We start from the raw sequence: 19,013 nt of genomic DNA on the forward strand, positions 1-19,013 counted from the left end.
CATCCAATGAACAATGCCCATAGCTAACAGTCATCAATCATGCTCTCCAATTAGATTTTTGCGCAGCAGAAGCTTCAGCCTTTGAAGAAAATATGAATGGAATGTACTTTTGATTCCACACTGCTGTCTGCTCTTTGAAATCCCCCCCCTTCTTTCTGTTGTCAACTATAAAACGTGTATACAAAATGTTTTATGAGTTGACAGACTGACTAAGATAGTTCCAAGCCAGCAACCAGAGAATAGATCAGGAAGAAACAGACTAAGGAGAAGGAGCCATAGAATTGCTAAACAGTTAGTAAACCTCAAAGGCCAGTAGGTTTGTTTAATACTGTAGAATAACCTCTTGCTATATGTGGTTTTCCAATGCAGTGTTTTTATTTTAGTTCCCACGAATCTCCAGACATCTGCGTGCCCTCCTTGGAGTTGGGTAAGAGTGCTTTATGGTGTTTTGTTCCTTTAATGGGTGTTGTTCCCACAATATCAGCCTTTGGATTTACTGTGTGCCATCAATCAGTGTCACCTCTTAAAACCACATACTTAGGTTTCTCCATGATGCACTTCACTATGCAGTAGTGTACTGCTATGCAAGTAGGAAAGACCTTTTATAACAGTATTTGTAGTAGAAGTTATTCAGGAAAAGTATTAGTAATATAAGAAGAGAATTTTTTATTTTTAAAGCTGGTTGTTGTTCCTGCACATGTGCATATTTTATATTTTTTCATTACTATATTTCATGTTCTGTCTCACCTTTCTTCTTTCTCAAAAGATGAAAGAGTACAAACTCACACAAACACAGGCAGGCAAGCTGGCTTGGACTTCACAGAGTTAATTCTTTGGAACTGATAACATCCTTGGCATTCCAACATGCTCTGCCTGCCAAGTCCAAACTGATAACAAGTAAAAAGCTACTTACGCCTCCTATACACCCTTATATGTAAAAAATACAAGTATATGAAATTGTTGTGGCTCCGATTCCCGAGCCTGTGCTGTTAGAGGAAGAGGACTCGGAAGATGAGGAGGAGGAACTGGAGATGCCTTCCTCCCAGGGACCTTCCTCTCTGGCAATGCCTTCCTCCCTGATAATGCCTCAGGTTTCATCAGACAACCGAGAGGAACAGCCTGAGATTAATCAGGAGGAAGGCATATCGGAGCAGCCCTTGACAGGGAGTCAAGAGGAAGAATGTTGGCTTGATCCTAAGCAGCATCGTAGGAAGAAACGTGAGCAGCAATGTAGGAGGCGTGGGAGGGTCAGAGAGTGAGCTGAGTCATTGAGCCACACCCCACAGGGGATAAAAGTGGGTGTGTTATCAGCTGGAACTTTGTACGGGACAAAGTTTGATCTTACTTCAGGTTTTTCTTTGTGAATGATTTTTGTGGTCTGCCTTGTAATTTTCTGTAAGTAGCTTTTTACTTGTTATCAGTTCGGACTTGGCAGGCAGACCGTGTTGGAATGCCAAGGATGTTATCAGTTCCAAAGAATTAACTCTGTGAAGTCCGAGCCAGCTTGCCTGCCTGTGTTTGTGCGAGTTTGTACTCTTTCATCTTTTGAGAAAGAAGAAAGGTGAGACAGAACATATGGGTATGTGTGAAAATGTATGTCCACTAAGACCCTCCCAGAGGAAATTTCATTCCTGAAATGAAAACTTGAGAAACAATGGAAGTGGGAGAATTGCCCAGTGACCACAAGTGGTAACTTTAGATCTAGACCAGTGGTGGGATTCAGTCAGTTCACACCACTTTGGGAGAACTGGTTGTTAACTTTCTGAGCAGTTTGGTGAACTGGTTGTTGGAAGAAATCATTAGGGCAGAGAACCAGTTATTAAATTATTTGAATCCCACCACTGATCTAGACTCAATATTTTCCAAATTGTTGCCAAGGCATCAAGTTTAGTTGAGATTTGCTTTAACTGGTTTACAGCTGGGACATTCATAGGGCAGGAAGAGCAAAATGGGACAGGGTACCTTTGCTCTAAGTTATCTTTCGGTTATTAATATGAATATTTAAACTTTGAAAAATAGTCATGCTACATTCTATCCAGCAGAGATCAGCATTACATTGGCCACTGTCCTGCATTTCACAAAAGTTGGACTTAGGAAAATATTTTAATTTTAATTTAAATTATTTGGAACAATCAGGATGCTTGGATTTACAAATTTTGATCATGTGACCACAAGGAAACTGCAAAGGTTGTAAGTGTGGGAACCAATTGTAAATTACTTTTTTCAATAGTGTTGTAACTTTAAATTGTAGTTAAATCATCACAAGTCGAGAACTGCCTACAGATAGGTCTAAACAGCTATGAGAAGATGGAGCATGATACTCCATTGCTGGAAATTAACATGTTGTGGAAAGAGAGACATTCCAAGGTTCTTAGGGAACTGGGTTCAGGTATTTGTTTCAGTGGCTTGAAGGAGTTTCAATTTCATTTGTACATTTATGGTGGAAAAGTAAACATGGATCGTGCCTTCAAGAACACTATCATCAAAGGTGGTATTCAGCAGGTTCTGACCAGTTCTGGAGAACCGGTAGCGGAAATTTTGAGTAGTTCAGAGAACTAGCAAATACTACCTCTGACTGGAGATTTTACAGTATCCTTCCCCTGCCATGCCCATCAAGCCACACCCACAGAACTGGTAGTAAAAAAAAATTGAATCCCACCACTTACTATCATGAATATCTACTATTATTACTTGAGGTTTTATAACAATGTCCTGCCACTGACGCCTTTCAAATAGGTTGGAATTGCAACTTTCAGGCAATCAATCTTTCCTAGCAATCCTAAAGCCAGTTAAAATTGTCTTGTGCTGCCCTAATTTTCTTCAGATTTAATTTAGACATCAAGACACTGTTAAAATTGACATGTTTATATTCTGTGCATCACAGAGAACTGTCAGTCAGTTGCTGCTGTTTTTTTAGCCAACAATGGAGTATCATGCTTCATCTTCTCATAGCTGTTCATACCTATCTGTAGGCAGTCCTTGGCTTATGACAATTTAACTACTGTTCAAAGTTACAACACTACCGAAAAAGGTAATTTATAACTGGTCCTTGCACTTACAACTGTTGCAGTGTCTTTGTGATCACATGATCAAAACTTGGGCTCTTGTTAACTGGCAGGCCTTTTACAATGATTCCAAGCACTCCTTGGTCAATTATGACCATCCCAGGGGACTTCCAACAAGCAAAGTCAATGAAGGAAGCTGAATTTGCTTAACAACTGCATGATTTGTTTAATGGCCATGCAAAAAAAAAAAAAGGCCATAAAATTGAGAGTGACTCACTTAACAATCCCATGGAATCTCCAGTCCCACTTGTGATTGTAAGCTGAGCCCAACTTCTACTTTTTCTGTGCAATAAGACCATGAAAAGGCTAGTTCCCTATAGGTCTGTCAATTTTGTATTTAATTATTAAATTAAATACAATTAAATTAAAATATTAAATATTAATTATTATAGAAGCGAGCTGTTATAGTGAGATTAAGGCAGGGGTCCCCATCCCTGGTCCATGGACCAGCACTGGTTTATGGTATGCCACAACAAGCAAAGCCCCATCTGCAGGATGTAGAGAGCATATGAAACTCCCTCCAGTCCACAGAAAAACCTCTCTCCACAGAACTGGTCCTTGTTGCCCAAAATTTAGGGGACGGGGCAAACCATTAAAATCCCTTCCAGTGAGAATATAGATTGCCCTCTTAAGCAAAGAGCAACAACATGTTGAACAATTGGTGCACAAGTTCAGAGGAGGATGACAAAAATGCAGGAACTTCAAGACGTGATCAAGACTATTCAAGGACGGTGGGGAAACTTAATTTGAAGAAGAGGAGACCGAGGGAGATAGGATCTCACTGCTCAGGTATACAGAAATATATTGTTGAGAACATGATCACTGCCAAGGAGACTAGGACCAGAAATGATAGATGTAAGTTGCAACTATCTAGATTTCATTTCATTATAAGAAAAAGCTTCCTAAATAGAAGAAATAGAAGAATAGCAGTCTGTGTTTTTATGAATAGGCTGGACAGGATAATTTGGTTGGGTTTTTTTTTCTTCTGTTATGAAGAGTTGAATGAGATTATCTTTGTGGTCCCTTCCAACTGTTAGTATGCTAATGTTGATTTTCATGATTTCTGCAAATTCTAGGTCAGTCAAAAAACTCTGGAAGAACAATGTGGATCGAATGGTGAGTCAGCTTGTTTATGTCACTTGGCCAAAGGTTCTAACTCTCTCAGATATTTCCCAACCAGAACAAACAAAAGAGTTGTTTCTTTTTAAATGAAAGCAGCCCTGGGTTTATTTGTGTACTTTTCAATACTGAGCAGAAAAAATAGAAGAGAATAGTTAGCGAAGCCCCTTACCTTCCACAATCTTCCTATACAGTTACCTCATATATTATTCTAGAGTTCTAGAATTCAACTATAACTCAAGAGTTATAACAAACATCTTAATGGTTTTTGTATGGCACATCAGTATGCAATTGAGACTATTCTTATTTCCTGTAACACATGTCACCAGATAGTTTTAAAGTGGTCAAACATGATGATCTAATTGGGTGAAATGGAGAAACACTATATGAAGTTTCTCAACTTCTTTTCCAATCATTGCTTAGCTTGTTTGCAAAGCAACAGTTTCATGGCTAAAGGATTTGTGAATAGGTGGGTTTTATTCTTAATATGCCAAAAATGAGAAGACAGAGACGCAAAGTCCTACATTTCTTCTTATGCACTGGGATTTCCAGGATCCAATTTAATTGGCAGTAACCACATATATCCTGTGGGACATCAATTGTACCACATAATAGGACAAGTTGAAGCTCAGGACTTAACTAAGCCTTCCACTTTTTATCAATACAATGTACATCAGGTACCTGTAACAGAAAAATTGCCACATTTTGTGTGTGTGTGTGTGTGAAAACTTCATAAAAATACATTGTCTTTTTATCAGTAAGCTCTCTCTGATTATTCATCAGATAGGGAAAAACTTATATTTGAATATCCAAAGATATTAGGATATATTCCTCTTTCCCTGATCAGGTTTATTTCAGCTCTAAGGACAAGATCCTAGATTAACTCTGAGAAAAACTTCATTAAGCTAAGTATACTATTTTGCAAGTGGAAAGCTATTTCATACCTCTTCGTTAGGGATAATTCTAATTAAATTTAACTTAATACAGTATGTTACCATCATATCAATAATCCCAGATCCTAATTTAATTAACTGGCTGTCCCTTCTTGTAATACAGGCATCTTCCTTGGATAATTCATCTCATACTGTCAGACCCAAACCCAAAGCCAATACAGTGAGATCTAATCAAATACATTTTTTATTTGACCTAATACCCAGAATCTTGCCAGACTAAAGCTATAACCTTCTGACCTGATAGATATACCCTGGAAGATTCTAGGTTGTGGCTACACCAAACTTTTTCCTTCCCTCCCATATCCAGTTTAGGACTGCACAGTCTCTTGTCTTGGGACTTTCTCTGGAATGTGCTGCCTTGTCCCTGAGAAGCTGCAGCGCTACTGCCAACATTGCTCTGACTCTTTATTTAACTGCACATTCCATCACATGCAGAGTGCTAATTGGCTTTCTTGCAGTAAAGTCCCACGCTTTTCTCTTTCTACTTTTTCCTAAGCACGTATAAAGTGATTAATTAAGTGGAAGTGAACATGCCAATTACTATTGCATTATTACATTTCAACATCTGCTTGCCCAGACCATTCAGATAATTATCCATTGTTGCTATTTATTAACTCATAACGTGCCCTCAATACAATAATCTATCAGCACTTGTCTTCCATCTTAACCTTCTGTTTTTCCAGTGTTGAGGAACGTTGACTGACTTCTTGAATCTCGCCACTTTAGATGTGTGGGACTACAACTCCCATAATCCTAGACAATAAATAGGCTATCTACTTCTGAAAGGGGTAGAAGACTGGGGTCGGCTTCTTTAGCATTACCATAAAATTAATTTGCACAAGTTTAGATTTAGTTGAGCTTCTGAGATTTATTTGTTCAGATCAAGGCTCGGCATGACTTCTAACTCTGCATTTGGCAATACCCTCTGATACTGGGAGTGTCAGATAACATGCAGTTGGATAAATGATGCACGTTAATCATTCACAGCATTTGATAGTTATTATTTCAGATTGTGCCAAGGGCCATTTAATCCTTTGCTGATTAAATCAGAGTCCACATTTGAAATCTTGAAGTGACCCTGCAAACGGTCTTGAGAGACTACATATTTCTAATTTAATTGTTTTGAGAGTTGGAATGTGAGGCCTGATTTGGTGGGAAGAACATATATTTCATCCCAAAGTAAACTGATGAAAGGTATTAGCTGGATAAAACAGAGATAGGTAAATCCTGGGGAAAACAAATTAAAGAGATAAAGTCTCAGGGACCCTTCAGTCTCTAACTGCTGCTTGTGGCACATGCTTAAGTCTGAAGCTTTCTTTGGCACTCATCAAATTGTTATCCTTAGTTTTGGGAGCTAGAAACTTCAGTGGTTTTCTTTTTAACATTCTACTCTAAATTGCAAGAATCCTACAGGGAAGCCAATGCTTCTCTATCTTTATAGGGGAGAACATTGTCTGCAATCTTGAAGGAAGCTCTGGTTTGTTCCCATTCTTAAGATACATTCTTTGGACTCAGGCATCCTTAACAATTATTGCCCCATCTCCAATCTCCCCTTGCAGGAGACGTTGTTGAGAAGAGGGTTGGAAATCACCTGCAGAATGTCCTAGACCTAGGTTATCTGATTTCCATTCCATTAGTTGTTGGGCATGGAAGGAAAACTGCCTTGGTTGTGCTAGTAGATGGGCATTGAAATGACTGGGGAAATGGTACTCCTAGCGACAATCAACATCTGAACAGATTTCAAGATCATCAACCATGGTAACCTTTCTGAACTGCCTGTGAAATTTGGAATTAGAAGTATTATTTTGCAGTAGTTCCTTTTCCTGAGTGGACAGTTCCAGTCAACTGTAGGAAGGAAAAAGAGATCCAGCAACTATTTATTTGTGCCCTGGTGATGAGTAGCTGCCCCTATTGTTTAATACCTACATCAGGGGTGACAAACTCATGGCTCATGGGCCAGATGTATCATATGCTGGCCATGCCCACCCCAGTTTGGCGAAGGGAAAAAAAGTCATGATATGTCATGTGATGACAATGTGACACCATGAGTTTGATACCCCTGACCTACATGAAGCTGCTGGAGAAGTCATCCTTCAGAGTAAGGTATTGTATCTACAATGTGCTGATTATATCCAATGGTACATGATCCCCATTCTGCATTTTTTTTCTGGCATTTCCATAAAAGTATTGATCTAGTGCTTAGAAGCTATAGGGACTAAGTCGGATAAAGAGGCTGAAATTGAACACATTGATCACTTTGTGCTGCTACTAGCATTATGCTCTTATACACACACACCCCCCATTGTATTTTCTTTTTTTTCCAGGCTTACCGTGATGAATTCATTGCAGAATGGAGAAAGTTGAAGCTGGATGTTGTGCTTTGTCCTGCTTTGGGCCCAGCCTTTAATCTAGGATACGCTGGCAAACTATTTGGTATCAAATCCTACCCCCACTATAACTTTCTCTGTGTGCCTTTGTTCTTTTGCCTGTTCTAAGAAGGGTTAGATTCCAGGGGTGTGAAAAAAACAGTCCTGCAAGGTGTGCAACTGCTTCTTGTTTCTGAAGCTCTGACATCATTCTTTTGATCACTCCAGCTCCTGAGTTGATTGGGAGGAGGGCCCTGCTAGATGAGGCCCCAGATGCCAATAAACAAGTTTCAATCAATTCAAATCTTTATTATGGTCATATACAAACATAAGGAGAGTGGAGTACAGTCAATTAAAAGCATAGAAGGTACAACACAGTCTTTTAAAAAATGAAAAACTAGAAGATGTTAAAACAATGTGTATACACACACACACAAATAAATAAATAAACTATAAGAAGGGATAGGAGCATTAGATAGATACAGGGGAATATAAAAGGCTTGTATGTGGAAGATATAGTTCTATATAGAGCACCCCAAAATGGTGAACTGGGTGCTCATTAAGTCCAGTTTCCATCTGTGCCCTCAAATCTCCTTTACAGGAAAGCATGTAGAATGAATTAAGGAACCTGTCACAGGGGAGGATATTGGCTGGGTGATCAAAAGATATAGTCAAACGTAGCTTCCTATCAGAGTAAAATAAAAGTGAGAAAGCAGACTCTAGCAGGTAACACTGTAAAGGAAATAGAACTGCTTTCTAGATAATATTGGCAGTAATGCAGTAAGAGAGTAGATAGATTAATAATGAAGCACAACAGTCAATTCAGAACTGACCAATTTAGTTCTTCAGATTATGAGGCAAATCAGAAAATGCATACATATGTACATACATGCTATATGTTACTTTCTTAGATATGACCTTGGTTGATAGGGATGTCTATTGGTAAGTAGAGCAGCTGAGTAAACTTACTTTTGGGGCTCACCCTTATTTCCTGTTTGCTCCTGGGAGCAGATAGTCCATTTCCTATTTCTCAAGGGTAAGAACCTTGTTCCCAGCCTGTTCTGAAGACAATTTCCACCCATCTTTTCTTGCTGTGCATAAGAAGGGCTGTTCTTTTAATCTTTACCAGCATAAGGGATGCCATGAGGTTCATCTGCTGTGCTTTATTGCATTTGGATAAGACACTATTATAGTGAGAACATTTTTCCCACCATTTTTGTGTATTTTCTTTTATTATAGTTGCTGCTTCTTAGGTCTGAGCTACTGTGTTGCCTGCTTGCTTCTGAAAGCCCTCTTTACATAACCCCAAAGCCTGCTTAGATCTATAAGGCACATCCCAGGCCTTGCATTGACTTCCTATATACACACATAAAGACACCAGTGATTTGGGAAACAGGTTCAACATTCACGTGTGGGGACTTCACACTCCACAATTGAATAACTCCAGTGATGTGGGCTGAATATACACTTTAGAGTTTTGTTAGAGTTCACTGGTGAGCTGCAAGGCCTTTCTTTTTGAAACTGGGTTCACCAGTGGATCAACAAAATGCTAGATTCATGAATGATGAACATCAAACATTGGACGGACTGGGATAGGGGAAGGTTGAAAGTCTCACATTGAAGATAGAACCAACAAAAGGTCTATAAATAGAAAGTATGTTTCACAGAGACCTATCCTTAGAAAGGAAAGCACTTGGTACTCTGGCATAGATAGAGAACCCATAGGTCAGAACATATGGTAACTGTAGTCCAAATAGATCATTCCCAAGGTGGAGGGACAGGCTATGTTTCAGAGATGAGGCTAAGCTAGCTTTTTTCCACCGGATTTACCTTGAGGCTCAAGCAACTTATGGCTGCCAAGTGGCACAACCCTAAGTATCCACCAAGAACAATTTTGCAACTGTTCTTAGAGTCATTTCCAAGGATGGGATTCTACAGGTTCGCACCTATTCGCTAGAACCTGTTGTTAACATTCTAAGCAGTTCGGAGAACCAGTTGTTAGAAGAAATTACTGGCCTAATCCTGTAAGGAAGGCAGGAAGGAAACATTCTGGTGTTGCTTACAGAAACTGCCTCTCCGTTAACTCTTATTACATTCTTGGCAGAACTAGACTTCCTGTCTCAGGAACTTCTCTGGAGTTTTTTCCCCCTCCTTTGCTGGTACTTTGCTTGTGTGGAGTGACCATTCAAAGGTACAATGGAAAAAAGTAACTTATGACCATTTTTCACACTTATGACTGTTGCAGCATCCCCACAGTCATGAGAGGCCAGGCGAGGAGATGCATGCTTTGATGTGAATGATGTTGAGTTGGCCACACCCAGCCAATAACATGACCACCAAGCCATGTCCACCCAGCCACATGACCACCAAGCCACACCCACCACCTAAGCCACGCCCACAGAACCACTTGTTAAAAATATTGAATCCCACCCCTGGTCATTTCAGGTGATTTATCGAATGATAAAATAATGCAAGACAAGCATCTGGCAGCCGTGACATTTCAGGCTCATTTCCTTATTCCTCAAAAAAAAAAAAAAAAAATCCCTGAAGAGAAGATGATGATGCTATTTCTCTGCAAGCACTAGATCTTTTCCTGCACTTGTAAATTGCTCCAATTTCCTCACCAGAAAGCTATTACCCTGAAGCATAGCTCTCTTGTTACTATATCCATGTAGTTATATAGCAGTTGTGGATTGCAACTCTAATAAAAAGGAAAATGCTTCTGAAAACGTTATGTTTCCATCCTCCCTCTTTCAGGACAAGCTACAAATGATGCTGGCCAACTCTTGAAAACATATTCAACATATTTTATTTGCTGATTTTCTCATCAAAGCCACAACCTCCCGCCCTCTCGGGCAACTGCATCACTGCCAGCATCTTGTGATGGTGCTGGTGGCATCCACCCCATTTGGCTTCCTGGCTTGTGGAGGATGAAACTGGGTAGCATTTGTGGGCTGCAGAATGCATTGTACTGTTATGCTACGAATATGTTACAGTCACAAAACAATGGCCTGATCCTGTTTAGAAATAAATAACTTATATATGGTGTCTTTTCCAGTGGCTACTACTTATACCCATCTATATAATGTCTTGAATTTTCCTGCTGGGGTTGTACCAGTCACAACGGTTACACAAAAAGATGAAGAAGAGCTGAAGCATTACAAAGGGCACTATGGAGACTTCTGGGATACGAGAATGAAGGAGGTTAGTTAATAGCAAGAAATGCAATTGCCATACATGACAGTCAAGATATTACCAAAATCTTCCCTTTGCAGTACAAAACTTTAGCAGAATGGATCCTGCTTGGCTGCTCCTCTGAAACCGGTGAAATTTGGTGACTGGTTTCCTTTGGAGAAATTTGGGGAACAGTCTCTTGGAAAAAATTCAGTTATTTCATTCTAGAGTGGGCCAACTCATCACAACCAACTTGCTGCAACTCATCATGGCCATCTCGCCGTGGGACAATTTAACAATTCAATTTAATTATTTAAAATAAATAAATAAATATTTAAATTTTTGTCATTCACATTTAATTCTGTCCTTCCTTTTTCTCTTCATTGCTTGGATATTAGTGTAATTCTTCTCCCATGGTTCATTGTCCCACGGCGAGTTGGCCATAGCAATGATGTTTCGCTTCTCATCCAAGAAGTTTCTTCAGCTCTTGGATGAGAAGCAAAAGAGCTTAAGAAGCTTCTTGGATGAGAAGTGAAACATCTTCAAAGAAGTGCAACATCTTCAAAGAAAAAACAGAAAGTCCAGTTGCCTCTTGAAAAAGCACCTTTGGGACAACCATGACCTGGAGGACTGAGAATCTCTGCAGATATCGGGCCATGGCAAGTTTTTCTAATTTGAGCATGAAACTGTTTAAATGAAATAGGTCCTGCTGAGTTTTAAAGGACTTTTATCTCCTTTAAGGGAATTTGAGCTATAGCTTTGTATGATCCTGTAAGCTTTGAATCTGCCAAAAATATAGCTTTGAATAGGCTGTGAATTCTGGTGAGTTCATTGACATAACAATATTGTTGGCCATAATATTGTAAGACTGCATTTGCATTTGAGCCCTTTTTGCTATGGAAAATGCTCATTGGAGAAGAAGTTACTCTTTTTATGGTATACCTCTAGCTCAGGCCTGTACAACTTTATTATCAGACTCAAATGATGTAATGATTTAAAGATTACTAAACTGTATTTAAAAAATAATTGTTTCCATATTCACATCTTTTCTTCTATTTTTCTGGTTGATGATTGCAACAAAGATGCATCCATCCATCCATTCATTGTTGGCAGCAATAATCAGTCAGCCAGTTCCTTTGCCTTGTTTGTTGCTGTTGTTGTTACTTATTTATTTTATTTATTTATTTATTTATTTATTTTTGTCAACTGTTTACAAGATAATAGGTATAAGTAAAAACATAGTTATGAATACATGGATACATATAAGAAAAATAAAATAAAATAAAAGAAACAATAGGACAGGGACGGTAGGCACGTTGGTGCGCTTATGCACACCCCCTACAAACCTCATAGGAAACGGGTAAGGTCAATAGTAGACAATGTAAGGTTAAAGTTTTTGGGGTTTGGGGAAGAAACCACAGAGTCAGGTAGAGTATTCCAGACATTGACCACTCTGTTCCTGAAGTTGTATTTCCTGCAATCAAGTTTGGTGCGATTAACCTTGGGTTTGTATCTAATGTTTGCTCTTGTGTTGTTATGGTTAAAGCTGAAGTATTCATTGACAGGTAGGACATTGCAATGTATGATTTTATATACTATACTTAGATTGGACCGAAGGTTCTAGTTTTCTAGGTCTAGAATTTCAAGTCTGGTGGCATAAGGTATTCTGCAACGAGTAGAGGAGTGGAGAACTCTTCTTGTTAAATATTTCTGGACTTTCTCAACTGTGTTAATATCAGATACGTAATGTGGGTTCCAGACTGATGAGCTGTATTCGAGTATTGGTCTAGCAAATGTTTTGTATGCTCTAGTTATTAGTGTAATATTACCAGAGAAAAAGCAACGTAAGATTAGGTTAACAACTCTTAACGCCTTTTTGGCTATGTAGTTACAGTGGGCTCTAGCACTTAGGTCATTAGAGATGAGTACTCCAAGATCCTTGACAGAGGCTGGATCACCAACAAGGTCTTGACTATTCAGCCTGTATTTTATTTTCTTATTTTTTTTGCCAGTATGTAAGACAGAGCATTTATTTGTTGAGATTTGAAGTTGCCATTTGTTTGACCATTCTGATACATAGTCAAGGTTTTTTTGAAGGGTAGCAGTATTGTCTGTGGTGTTGAATAGCTTTACATCATCAGCGAAGAGAACACAGTTGTTCTTGATATGATTACAGAGGTCATTTATGTAGAGTATGAAAAGAATTGGTCCTAGAACACTGCCTTGGGGGACACCACTGTTTACAGATACTGAATTTGATAGGACGCTCCCAATTTTGACCATTTGTTGTCTGTTTGACAGGAATGCTTCTATCCAGTTATGCAGGTGTCCAGAGACACCATAAGATTTTAGTTTTAGGAGTAGTTTCTCAAGTACCACTGAATCAAAGGCTTTACAGAAGTCTATGTAGATTGCGTCTATTGCTTTGCCCTGATCGAGTTGTGTAGTCCATAAGTTTTTGCAGTGTAAGAGTTGCTTACATGATAGTTTTTTCCTGAAACCAAATTGTTTATTAGAGAGTAGGTTGTTTGTCTCTAAGTGGAGGATGATGGATTGGTTAATAATTGATTCCATGACTTTGCAGATGACGCATCATAAAGAGATTGGTCTGTAATTTTCAATTAGGCTGGGGTCTCCCTTTTTGAAGATGGGGATGACTGTGGCTTGTGACCATAGTTTTGTCAAGGAGCTGGTCCTGAAAGATTTTTCAAAGATTATGCTTAGAGGTTCGGCTATGGCAGTGGATAGCTTTTTTAAGAAGTAGGCACATATTCCGTCCAGTCCAATAGATAGAGATGGTTTTAGATTGCGTAGTGCTTTTTCAACATTGTCTTCTGTAAAATCGATATGTATTAGATCATTGTAGTTGTCTGTGGTTCGACTAGGAAATACTGGGCATGATCCATTGCTGTTTACAAATACTGAGCCAAAGAATGTGTTAAAGAGGTTGGCTTTAATAGTGTCATCGTTGCAGTCTTTACCATTAGGTCCTTTCAGGGGTGGGATGGACCTTGAGTCTTTTAGTTTGTTGTTTACAAAATTGTAGAGAGCACAGGTGGAATTGGTGCGTAGAAGGTTTTCTTCTTGTTTAATGTGATAATTGGTGCATTCAGTTTTTATCTGGTGGCATAAATTTTTGTATCGGCTTTTGAAGTTGGCAATGTGACCAGATTTGTTTTTCTGCCGAAGTGATTTCTTTTTGGATTGAAGCTTCCTTATTGTTATGGGTAATTTGTTTTTTCTGGTTTTGGGAGTTGTTAATAGTACGTATAGTTTGATGACTCTTTTGACTTCAAGTAAAAATATGTTGTAATGGTCTTCTACAGTATTGCATCCAGAGAATAGAAATTGCCAATCAAGGGATGAGAGATCGTTGTTTATAAGATCATAGTTGCCTTTTTTGAAGTTATAATTGGGGATTACATCATTGTGGTGATTTTTGTGTGGACGTATATAGAGACAAAAATCAATCATGTTGTGATCACCGTTGGAAGGGTTCTTTAATTTGTATTCCATAAATTGAATTCAAACTATTGCAGAAGATGAGATCAAGGCAGTTGTAAGTCTAGTGTTGTTGGTTACTAGTTGTTCTAGTCCCAGATTTGTTACTGCATTGTAGAAGGTTGCATGTGTGGGTTCAGTTGTACATTTGTTAAGGGTCCAATTAATATGAGGTAGATTGAAGTCACCAAGAAAGATAAAAGCGTGTGGGCAGGATGCTGCCCATGTTAGTAGTGTATTTAGCTTGTTTGCATGTTCAATGTCATAATCAGGGGCTCTGTAACATAGTAAGGACCGAAATGTGATATTTAAGGACAGTTCACAGACAATGGTTTCAGGAATAGCAAGCTCCTGGGTAACTTGGATGTTTTTTAGACGTAGGGAGTTTTTATAGAAGATAGCAATACCACCTCCTCTACGGATTTCACAATCCGATTGGTAAACGTGATAGTCTCTTACTGTGGTAATGGAGTTAGGGAGAGATGCATTGAGCCATGTTTCACAGACAAATATAATGTCGAATTTAGCCGTATTTAATAAGAGGAGAAATTAAGGTATATAATTTACAAGGCTTCTTGCATTGAGTAGCTTGCATTTAAGGTCAGTTGTGGTTGCAATAGAGGTAGTTAGGGGCGGGCGTGCCTAGTTTTGAGTGATGTTGGATTGGATAGGGTGGGGTTGGATGTGGAGTTGTGGGTTGTGTGACTTTCTTTTGATGCAATCAGCTCTGTAGTCAACGTATAGGTCCTTTTCTCCATTGTCTAGACAGTTTTTGAGTTCTGTGCGGAGTTCACAGGAGCGGATTCTTTGCAGTATGGATAAGTCTGGTCTTGAGCATAGTTTTTTGTGGTTGGGATTGGTTTTTGCAATGGCATTTATTGTATGAATGAATATGCATTTGCTGGACTCATTTTTGCATACAACTCTACAAAATCTTGAGGCCACAGAGCCGTCATTGTATTTGCACCCAGGGCCATCTCTGGTTATTTCAATGATATCTTCAGGAGAGATCTTTGTTGTATTTGAGTTGCTTATGATATCATGAACTTTGGTGATGTCGTCTGATTCGTTGGTGTCTTCAAGACCAAATAAGATGGCATTTGGACATTTCTGTTCACGTTCCATGGTGTCTCTGATGAGTAAGGAGATATTATTTGTGAAATTATTTGAAGGGATAGTAATTGTTTGTGGCTGTGGTTTGGTGGTTATTTTTGGTTGTAGTTGTGGTTGTAGTTGAGGTAGTGGTTGTGGTTGTTGTGGGATTTGATTTTGAGCTGATAGGTACTCATCTGTGCTGTATTCTTTTTTCCAAGAGAGATTAGGCTTGCTTGTATAGTTGTTTCAAAACATGTTGCTAAGCGTTCTTCTATTGAGTGAATGAGTGATTCTATGCTTTCAACTCTGTCAGGTAGGGCACTCAGTTTGTTTAGCTTAGGAGAACATGATGGACATAGATAAAATAATGTATCTGAATTTTTAACCGTATCAGCTAGGCTTTTGTTTGCGTTTAAGCAGGCAGGGTGGCCTAGATTATCGTATAGGTGGCATTTGATGTAAATTTCACTTTCATTGATAGTTTCAAGACATTTGAAACATGTGCAGGAGTCTAGGAGGTCATTGGTAGAGATATTTTTCTTTTGTTTTGTTTTGGTGTTTTTGGCTGGCATGGTCAATGGCAATAGTACAGTAATCAATTACAATAGCTAGTTAATGTGATAGGTAGACAGTTACTTATGAATGTTGGTAATTAATAAATTTTAATTGATATGTTAGAGAACAAATCAAAAGTAAGGTTACTTATTACTAAAATCAATCAATCAATCAATTGGTTATTCAAATCACTCTAATCAAATAATTTTGCTAAACAACAAACAGCCTAATTTATTACAGTAATTACTAAACATACTGGTCAATTAAATTCACTAAATCACTGATTTTACTAATCAGATATTCAGTAATTACACTATATGCACCAAAACATTCAATCATACTAATCAATAAAAACAATAAATCAATTAATCATTTGATAAAAATTAATTATTTTAAAGAAATTGATTTTTGAGATAATGAAAGTAATGAAGTTGTATTGCGAGTTAGTAAGTAAAGGGTTATTGCTTTGCTTTGCTTTGCTTAGCTGTTGCTGATATCTGAGAATAGATGTATAACCTCTAATAAACTGGCAGGAAGTCTCTTTTCCTGGCTGTTTGAAAACTATCAGTGAGCAAGGGTTTACACTCTCTTTCTTGTTTTGTAGATTGAGTTTTTGAGATAGTAAAGATGCCAAGATGCTGAAGGGGGGATCTCTGGCCCCTTCTTCAGCAGAGATAAACAGAACAATTCACTGGGAGGCAACAGGAAACTTTTTGTTTTGTTTTCCCTTGATGAATGGGATTTCTGGCCCCCTCCTAGTTAATTTAAACACACTTTCAAAGTGTGTTGCTTTTAAGAGAAAGAGGCACGTCGATAGTCTTGCACTGGCAATTTGAACAGTTTATATTTTTACTATGTGGACTCAGATTTGTATTGAGCATTCGCTCCTGGCTTCAATATACTTCTGCTTCTATCACAGGAAATAAAATTGCTTCCAATCTTCACAGGAGTTCAGTTATAACAATACTTCCCTACTTATTGAAAGTCCAAAGTTACTGTCCTTTTAAAGAGGGAGTCCGGATTAGCAATTTGGTGCAATTTGGGGAAGAGGGAAGGAGGGGCGACAGGGGGGAAGCAGTCTGCTTCACACCCTGGCTGCAAACTGTCTGAAAGCAAACTTTCTAAGATTTTCTGATGGTGTTGTGCATCTCAAAACCTCTAATAGTCTAGCCCTTGTAAGCATGCTTTTGAATGACAATGGTGATGAGTGGGTGCTGAATCAGTGTCTCCCATTAGATAGAAGAAGGTATTTCTCCTCACTTTCCTCTAAGTTTCAAATCACATTGAGTTCAAGGACTGATTTGCAGTCGAGAAGACTGATGAATATGTTGAGTAATATCTTATTGTTTGCATTTCTCATATAGGCTGTGAAACATGCTGTGGGGCTCCCTGTAGCAGTTCAGTGTGTGGCCTTGCCATGGCAAGAAGAATTGTGTCTTCGGTTCATGAAAGAAGTGGAGAGAGTTTCCCATGGGAGATGGGGAAAGAGAAAAATATGATCCTGTCAGAAAGAAGCCTGCAAGGAACATTGACCTTTCTAAATAAACTTTATTATTGACTTATGCAGTTTATTGCTGGGTTAGCTCAGTTTTCACCAATGTTCAGCAAGACAAGATATGGAGACATTAGAAGATACAGTTTAGAAAGTAGAGAATTTCTAGCAATGTTTTGTAATTAGGGCTAAATAAAGCATATGGACAACATGATCTTTCAGACAGACACCTCTGAATTATGCTATCTCATCAAAGGTATCATACAATTATTCTGTCATTCCTTCATCAACTATTGAGACTTTGAGTAAGCTATACATGGGAAATGATGGTGTCAGCAAATTCTGTACTATAAAATTCTGTGAATGAGATAAGTTGATTGTGCAATTCAAAAATACCTTTTCTGTAAACCTGAACAGATGAATCTGGAACAATTTAAAACCAGTGATCTAGGATATCACTGTGGTAACTGATACTATTTTTGAATCTCAAAAATTATTTGCAAAACTGAAATGAAAGTGTTAGTTCTATGTGAAAAAACATTGCCAGATAGATTAATCTCCCAAAAGAATGAATGGAAAGGACACAGAAGGAAGGATCATCTGGGAGTTACCTGAATCATGGTGAAAAGAATTATAATATAGAATGTCACAAACATTTGTGGATGTATGCTAAAGGAAGCTTGGAAAAGGATATTTGGTGATGTGATGAAATAAAAAAAAGATTGTAGAAGGATGGAAAAATGAATATAAGAACAATATTAAAATGAATATAAAAGATTCACGTGCCTGTAGAGAAAATACAGTTGTAAATAATATAAGTCAAAGAGAATGAGGCTTGGTTAAAAATAAGTGGTAGACAGAGAAATGCAGGTTGATTCTCAGCTCGAGATGGAATTAAAATATTACTTTGGAAGTTGGTGAGGTGGGCTATAAAAGAAGTTTGGGCTATAAAATATTACTTTGGAAGTTGGTGAGGTGGGCTATAAAAGAAGAAGTACAGAAAATTGAAAATGCTGGGAGAAGCATTTGGAAAATAGTGGTGTGTCAAAGAATGGTATTGAAACAAATAGTATTAGAATTAACATTCAAGAAAAATATGGTGAAAAGCAAATCATAAATGCTGTGGTTTTTTTAAAAGGTAAGGTTGCAAGGGTAACTCTGTATATGCTTAAATATAGATGTAGTTTGCTAACTCTAATCCTTTATGGCTGTTCAACTTGTTTAATATATTTAATAAATGTATATGTCAAAACTTGTTTAATGTGTGTATAAAGACACACACATGCCTGACAATCGGAAGAGTGCCATTATTGTTCTCTAATATAGGGGTCTCCAACCTTGGCAACTTTAAGATTTGTGGATTTCAACTCCCAGAATTCCTCAGCCAGCAAACTCCACAAGTCTTAAAGTTGCCAAGGTTGGAGACCCCTTCTCTAATACAGATAGTAAGACTGAACACAAAAAGGGGGATTCATTTAAGTGTGCCTGGATTGTGATTGAAAGAAGATCAGAGGTGACAGTTACCACATTTTGGGAAGTGTAGTTTGGCTTTACGATGATCATGGAATACACAGACCATATTTTTGCTCTTTAGCAAGTCACTAAGAAGTGTATGAATATGAGGAAGTTTATTGGACATTTTGTTAACTTAAAGCATATAATAATAATGAGTACTAATTTATTACATTTCCAT

General features: G+C 38.2%; 1 protein-coding gene across 1 annotated transcript in view; it reads left to right on the forward strand.

Moving 5' to 3' along the window:
- LOC113410988 (vitamin D3 hydroxylase-associated protein-like) overlaps positions 1-18,572 on the forward strand; it is a 38,690-nt gene extending 20,118 nt beyond the window's left edge. Inside the window, exons 11-16 of the mRNA XM_026665804.2 lie at positions 384-427; positions 4,142-4,181; positions 7,462-7,570; positions 10,562-10,707; positions 17,193-18,242; positions 18,296-18,572. Coding sequence (XP_026521589.2) covers positions 384-427; positions 4,142-4,181; positions 7,462-7,570; positions 10,562-10,707; positions 17,193-17,327 — 474 coding nt within the window. The 3' untranslated portion in view covers positions 17,328-18,242; positions 18,296-18,572. The remainder of the gene's footprint in view (positions 1-383; positions 428-4,141; positions 4,182-7,461; positions 7,571-10,561; positions 10,708-17,192; positions 18,243-18,295) is intronic.
- Positions 18,573-19,013: the final 441 nt, after the last annotated feature.

The sequence above is a fragment of the Notechis scutatus genome, chromosome 3 (assembly GCF_049901735.1).
Source record: "Notechis scutatus isolate UNSWTSFEM ecotype Mainland chromosome 3, rNotScu1.2, whole genome shotgun sequence".
Classification (NCBI taxonomy): Eukaryota; Metazoa; Chordata; class Lepidosauria; order Squamata; family Elapidae; genus Notechis; species Notechis scutatus.